This window comes from Chaetura pelagica, unplaced genomic scaffold, assembly GCF_000747805.2.
Source record: "Chaetura pelagica isolate M959 unplaced genomic scaffold, ChaPel_1.0 scaffold470, whole genome shotgun sequence".
NCBI classification, from domain to species: domain Eukaryota; kingdom Metazoa; phylum Chordata; class Aves; order Apodiformes; family Apodidae; genus Chaetura; species Chaetura pelagica.
The window spans coordinates 1,013,978-1,021,531 of NW_009951911.1; the positions used below are offsets into that span (position 1 = coordinate 1,013,978).

Here is a 7,554-nt window from a genome sequence, read left to right on the forward strand (position 1 = left end):
CCTGAGGAGGGCCCAGGTGCCATAACCAGGGCACTGCTGCCTGTCACAGGACTGACAAAACAAGTTCTGCAACACAGAGCTTTGTACTTGCTAGTTTATTTAACACAACAGCAACCTCCTGAACCTCCTAGAATTCATTTTCATGGCTCCAGCATGAAGCTGGTCATTATGAAAAACTTGACGCTTGTCTTCAGTAATTCTTGCTTACTGTTCTCCTCAGGGAACGTGGCTGAATGGGCCTCAGCCACTCACCTTCAGAAAGGTGTGCACTGTGACCAGGTCTTGCTCAGCCCCGCACATATGCAAGTGAATGAAAGACCTGGGTTTGATTCTGCCACTTGAGCTGTTGAGCTCCTCTCCCCTGCTGCAGGCAGTGCACTCAACAACCTTTCTCTACTGACCTGGTAGAGTTTGGTTAATGGTTGGACTTGATGATCTTAAAGGTCCTTTCCAACCTAAGTGACTCTATGACACAACTGCAGTGCTCTCTCAGCTGTTGAAGGATCTCCATTCTTCACTGCCACTCTCAGCCCCACACACTGAGCTACGGGCACAGAGAGCTCTGTGACCCAATTGTCTTTCTCTGGGAAACAGGGACAACACAAAGACTTTCCCTCTCTTCTGCAGAGACAATTTAGTATTAAAGAGCAGGCAAGTTCTAGAAAAGCACCTGCACATAATAAGCTTTTAAAGTTTCACAGCAGCAAATTCTGTAGCACCTTTAGAAAAGAGACATAATTAACAAGCGAGTATTGTGTCCAAACAAGATGCATCCAAGATGTCCCAGATCAGTGAAAGACAATGACAGATTGTCCTAAGATCAACCCCTGTGGATCATTTTATGGACAGATTCCTGTAGGTCTCATCAAAGGAATCTTCAGGCAGAACAATTTATTTCTATGTGTACGGTGCTGGCAGCCAAAAAACTCCACAACAGAAGCAGTACTAGGAGAGGTGACATAGACTCAAGTTTCTCTGGTTTCCAGCATATCTGACAGTGAACTGGCATTCCATTCCTTCTACATTTAATCAGCCTAAAGTGACTTACCTTTAAGACCTCCATCTTAAACCCACTGTCTGATGTAGGTCCATCAGGCATTTGCAGGGCCTGAACAAAGGCCTCTGTGAACTGCTGCACCACAGGGAAAATCAGGACTTTGGCTGCACCCTGGTCACAAGCAACACAAGCACAACTGAATGTTAGATACAGAACCCCCAGGTCTGACAAGCAAAGCATCAGAAGCAATGGAAATTGCACTTTTCTGCTACAAAATCAAAGGGGGACTCATGGCAAACAACCAAAACGTCAGATGAAATACTTGTTTCAGACATCCCTTTGGCTTTCTCCTCATGCTGGGAATTAAGCTCAGCTGAATCCCACCCTTCAATATGGCACAGCAGAGACTGCTACAAAATACACACCTACAGCTGAGGTAATTGTTCAGCCTGTGGAGAGCCAGACACTCCAGTCTGGAGGATCTCAGCACTGGTGCACAGCCTCCCAAAGAAGCACTTCCACTGGCTCAGGTGAGTCAGGCCTTGCACCCAACCACCCAGAGCCCCCCAGCTACAAAAGACACCTGGGCTAGTGACACCCACAGCAGCAATTACCCTGAGCTCTGTGGGTGGCATTTATCTCCCTCCTGAGTCACCCTCCCCCAGACCAAACAAGCTTTGTGAGCTAAGTATCAACAGCTGGCCTGGAGATTACCAGAAGGATTCTTCCTAGTAAAAGGCAGGGCGTATTTTTCCAGATGTCAAAGCACTCCATAAGCAGTGCTTGGCAGAGCAATACTGGACAAAAATGACTTTATTGAGAATATTTCTCATAACTTCATAGCTAAGACAGCAAAGTTGTATATTTAAATCAACTATGAAATACTACTGTAGCAATTTATAAAAAGATTGTCACTTTTTAAAAGTAGAATTTCAATAGAAAAATTGTGTATCCAATGTAAAGGACACTTTCAGCCCCCCTCTAGAACCAGGCAGTGGGAAGCTACTAGTATGTTTTTGGATGTTGGCACCAGCTGCATGATATTTGTGCCTAAGTAACCTTGTCAGCGCAGGGGAGACTCGATGTCTTTATCAGAGCTCCCCAGAAGCCTGCACTGAACTGCTGCCTGTGTACACAGGGATGGAACAGCCGATACAGACACTCACTGAAGACCAGCCACTAGACTGAGTCACCTTTTGCTATCCTCACCCTCAAAGAACTTAAAAAGGACCATTTATGGTCTAGGGAGTGCTGGGAAATCCACTTGCTAAAGGCCATATAAAATGCAAATATGCTCAGAGCCAGACAGGAGGCTCATGAGTATAAAGCTGCTTATCTGCACAGGTTGTTTTTTCTTAACACCTATTCTTCTAAAATTTTCTTTGCTTTGGTTTGGTTTCCACCTCCCCATTAGGAACAAAAGGCTAACATGATAAAGAAACTGCTAAAGTTCCAGAAGTTTGTAACCATTGCCTTGCACTAGGGTAAGAAAACTGCCCATCACAATGCAGACAGACAAGGCCCAGCAGTTTACCAGGACACAGGGGTCACTTGGAGACTGGAAGCTCTGACAGGGGTTTCCACACCAAGGGATGATAAACCATCTCCTCCCCACCATGACTCCCCTTTTCTGAGCTGTCACAAGCACGTAGTTGGTATCTCACAGGTTTAACTTAATGACGGGGCCCAGGGCACAGTATCAGGGCATGCATGTAAAGGAGGGAATCAGTCCCTTGGCATGTCTTAAATTACACCCTCTTCCCCAGAATTACACCTGACAGAGCACGTAACCCTCCAAGAGTTCATTTTCATATAAACAATTATTTAGCACCTTGCTGAGTGCGAATGCAATGTATGTTGTAGGGTAAGTCAAACTCTTGCCTTTTCCAGTTCCTCCATGTTGCAGATCATATGGGCACACGTGGTGAATATCTCCACTGCACGTGACCTTGTGCGAATGCCATAGACCTGGGAAGGAGTTTAAACAACAGATCAGGAACACAAAATACTTTTACTCCCTGTAACTTTCAATTGTTTTTTGTTTTAACTTGATTCTCTTATTTTATAATTTCTATTGAAACATGAACTGCCACCAACTATCACATCATCAAGAAAATTCTTTTAGTCTGACTCACAGTGCAGAACAGTTTGACAACTAAAACCAGAGCTTCTCTGCCTCAAGCATTCCCACCAATACCATTCAGTTCCAATTTCATAGTGAAGATCATACCTCTGCCATTGTGAAAATTTTGTACATCTCTGGAAGAATAACAGGGGCAACAAGTGGCATCTGTGTGTCTGTCACTTCCCGTGTGAACTCTGAAAAATGGGGAAAGAAGGGAAGGTCTTCTGAAAAAACAAAGTTGTAGGGAACAGCAACAACAGAATCTTTGCCAACCAGTACTGCTGGAAACACACAAGATTTGTACTTGACTAGACCAGTGTCATCTGGCCTACCCGTGGCAATCCCTGAAGGCAAACAGAAAAATATCACACTAAAAACTGCAGCTATCTGGAAAACAGGGTTTTGCATAGAAGTTCCTTCTGAGCTACTGCAGCACAGAACCCTCCTCCACAGCTTCCCTGAGCTGCTGAGCGTGCAACTCAGTAAGATCCTAAGGTAGGGAAAAGCCTAAACCTCTTCCTACCCCAGCCTGGCCAAGGCAGACGTACCTGTGAGGACCCTCATGGCTCCATGCACAGCGTTCACATCTCCACTAACCAGCATCTCCATCAGGAGGTTGAAGAGCTCGGGCCAGGCCTCAGGCCAGTCCCAGTGGGCGATGGCGGACACGGCGTAGGCGACGCTGGAGCGCACCTTGCTGATGGATTCCCTCAGCCCGTTGGGCAGCAGCTCCCTGATAGCAACTTTTGCCTGCAGAGAACAACATTATCTAGCAAAAAAGATGCCCAGTTCTAAAACAAAAGAAAATGGATATACCTATCCTATCCTGATAGGGGTTCAGCATTGGTTTTACAAATGAACACTCAGACAACAAAATCTTGCAGACTCCACCATGGAATGTTTTTTATGGAAAAGTGCACAGGGTGTTGTAATGTAGCACTGCCCTCGCACAGAGCACTGGGCCAAGCACACAATAAACAGCTCACAGCTGCAGTTAGATAGGATGTAGGTATCTACCTGGCAGACAGCCAGAGATAGCCAAGATAATTCCCAGCTTCATTGTCAGGGATATTTGCTTGCTTTGGAAGATTTTAAGAAAACTAGTCACCCAACCCTGAGGGGACAGAAAAAAAAAGCCAGCGCTTCTAAGGCATAATTCACAAGATCTATTCCAAGCAACTGCCTCTGGATGGGATCAATCATACCCTAGATGTGAAAGATGGTCCAGTCAATAGTCAAAGGGACAAAGGACTGGAATCTCTGGCCATTTTAGCTGTTAGATTATTCCAATTAACAGATTTTGAATGAAACCCACCAGAGCTTTAAACTGAAGTTTGTCATAGGAAAACAGCCTTTAAATTTTAGCAAAGCTCTGAAATGGACTGCCAAAATCAGTATTTGTAAAGCTGAGAAAGCAGCTTTCTTCTAGTCTTGCTCTTAGAGCAGCAGAAACGTTATGGCTGAACTTTTCCTACAGGAATTAGCCCCAGCTTCAAGTCTAGTGTTGTTTTAAGCAACTGAAAACAGATTTCTGAAGTGGAAACAGCAGAAAATCTTCACTGAAGCCATTCATCCTCACAACAGGACAAGAGCACTGTCACTTTTTAAACCACCTACACAATTAATATTCCTGATGGACAAGGTGTCTCAAAGTAGACAACATGAGACCAAATCTTACCCTTTCCGTGGTCTCTGGAGGTCTAAACTTTTCTGACTGGGAACACCAGTGAGTTTCCACATACTGTTTCAAAATGACAGATGCCAGCTGTGTCAGAAGAGAGGTCAAGAATCAGTAACAAATCCTGCAACCACAGCAAGTGTCACCCCTGGCCCATTTGCTCAGCCTCCTGTTACACCAAGCTGCTTTCAGAAGGCAGAGTGGGCTTGCCAAAAATGCAAAATCTTTGTGAAAGGGACAAAAAGGCTCCTGCAGAAAAAAGATGAAGTGAGGACCATTCATTGAGCAATGATGGTCTGGATAGCACTGACATAAGGCAGTAGCTTTATTTCCTTATCTCTAAAAAGGCACAAGATACAGACCACGTGGTAACTAAAGAAATACAGAACCCAAACTTCCTTTTCAAGGAGGAAAACAAGTATAGAAAAAGCTGCTGCAGAGACAAGCCACACTTCTGCTTGCTGATGTCTGCCATCCATCTAGTAAGTTGTGCTGTCTCAGCACCAGGCTTATTAAGTCAAAAAAGCACTATTTTCAAAACAGGTAAGTGTATAACATCTGAATAATGCTGAAAGAGAAAGTAGCAACTCTAGAGAGATATAAAAGAAATGGAGAAGCTGTAATGAAATACTACCTCAAATTTTTCACTTGGAAACATGAGAGAATATCTGAAGAGCCAAAGAACTGCCATCAAAATCCCTTTTACAGTTGCAGGGAAACTCACCTGACGGATGGCTAGAGCTCCCTGGGGATCTACAGTCAGTTCTGCTAAATGAACACCAAATTCTGCAAAGAAAATATAAAAGAAAATGCTGGTATCATAACTTTCATTCCCACACTCATCAAGATTTTTGGAGAAAGACATCATAGCAGTTCAATGACTCATATGTAGGAAGGAGACAATTCCAAAGCACAGCTACTCAAATGAATCATGAACATTAATACTCCCTTGTGCCTTCTGCACAAACTTCATTTATTTTCTCAGCAACTTACTTCTTCCTCTTGTGATCAAAACATTTTGCAATTCAGGTTAATAACAAGCAAATTATTTACAACTTTAAAAAAAGAAATATTCTCTACAATGCAACATTGTTACTCAAGTACCTACATGAGGGATGCATGAATAAGACCCAAGATGGAGTAAGACTGTCAGCCAGCAGTCCTTTTTTGGACTAGCTGGGTTCATCCATAGAGTGATTTGGATCCCTTCAGCTGTCCCAAACCACACTGAGACTGCTCAGGACTCGCCAAGCACCTTCCTGAGGAAACCCTGCCTGAACACACTGACACCAGGAATTGCCTGTAAATCACTTGGGCTGTGGGACCTTCTCCAGCAAGAAATTTGTCCAGAAAAAGCAAGAGCCTCCTCTGGTTGCCAAGCAAGTTCTGTAACAAAGGCAAGATTAAAACCTTTGTACAAATTCTGTTGATGACTGAGCACAGGAAATAAAAAACAGGAAGAGCAGTGTAAATCCATAAGCCTTGATAAATTTGCTTAAAATTGCTGTTTTCATTTCCAGGTAGCTGATAACTGTACTAAATACTTAATTTAGTTCCACTAGTCTGCTTAAAGAAATGCATTTGTGAGGTTTTAGTTGCAGCAACTGTAGAGCAGAAGTTGTGCCCCAAGGTCCTGCTAGCACCACTTGAGTCCCACAGCCAGAAAAAACTGCTTACAGCATCCCTGTCTAAAAGGTATTGAAAATTCTTCTGACCAAGAGTTCTGCTACATGCCTTGACAGCATCTTCAGGTGCTTCACAAATGTGGTTATCTCAGTTTCTTCTAATATTCACCTCAAGTAAGAGGCCTTTCTGTCTTGGCAGATAATTGCCTCTCACTTTCCCATGCTTATAGTGAACAGGCCCAGTTTCTTCAACCTTTCTTTAGAGATCATGCATTTTAAAAAGAGGAGAAAAAAACCGCTTATTCTGGCTGCAAAAGGAGGGAGCCTCACTCTGCAATGTACTTAACATACTACTTCTCTTAACTGTAGCAGTAATTATCCTGCTAGTCTGCAACATTCTAGACTTGAACAGGGCATCACATTTCAGTCACATTTTTAAAGGGTATAAGTTAATTAGAAAGCCAGAATAAATGCAATAGCTTCACATACCTGCAGCTCACTAAGATTTTATTTCACAGAATCCTAGAATTGTTAAGGTTGGAGGGACCTTAAAGATCATCTAGTTTCACCCCCCTGCCATGAGCAGGGAACCACCAGACCAGGCTGCACAAAACCTCGTCCAGCATGGCCTTAGAAACCTCCAGGGATGGGGCATCAACAACCTCCCTGGGCAACCCATCCCAGTTCCTCACCACCCTTAGAGTGAAGAGTTTCTTCCCAATATCTCACCTAAATCTCCCCTCTCTCAGTTCAAAACCATCGCCCCTTGTCCTGTCACTGCCCTCTCTGGTAAAAAGCCCCTCCTCAGCTTTCCTGGAGCTCTTTCAGGCACTGGAAGGTGCTCTAAGGTCTCCCTGGAGCCTTCTCTTCTCCAGACTGAACACACCAACACTGTCAGCCTGTCTTCGTAGCGGAGTTGCAGTCTTTAAATCTGTTTGCATATATTACGCACATTCGGGTTTTTTCCCTTCACATACAGTAGCTTTACACTGCACTTGATTTACAGTATTTTCTTTAAAGGATTTTAGGCCATCTCCAATTTTTCAACATCTGTTTAACTCAGCTCTCCAAGCAGCCTGCAGTGCCACCACTAGAAGTGCACTTACTGCTGCAGTGACCAAGAGCTTTT

At 43.9% G+C, this 7,554-nt stretch overlaps 1 protein-coding gene across 1 annotated transcript in view; it reads right to left on the reverse strand.

The window, feature by feature from the left end:
- The window catches only part of IPO9 (importin 9), a 31,254-nt gene extending 25,589 nt beyond the window's left edge, over nucleotides 1-5,665 (reverse strand). Inside the window, exons 1-6 of the mRNA XM_009994389.1 lie at nucleotides 5,525-5,665; nucleotides 4,801-4,887; nucleotides 3,671-3,872; nucleotides 3,228-3,316; nucleotides 2,879-2,965; nucleotides 1,049-1,168 (exon numbers count right to left, since the gene is read on the reverse strand). Of these exons, the coding sequence (XP_009992691.1) occupies nucleotides 1,049-1,168; nucleotides 2,879-2,965; nucleotides 3,228-3,316; nucleotides 3,671-3,872; nucleotides 4,801-4,887; nucleotides 5,525-5,665 (726 nt within the window). The remainder of the gene's footprint in view (nucleotides 1-1,048; nucleotides 1,169-2,878; nucleotides 2,966-3,227; nucleotides 3,317-3,670; nucleotides 3,873-4,800; nucleotides 4,888-5,524) is intronic.
- Between the last annotated feature and the right edge of the window lie 1,889 nt (nucleotides 5,666-7,554).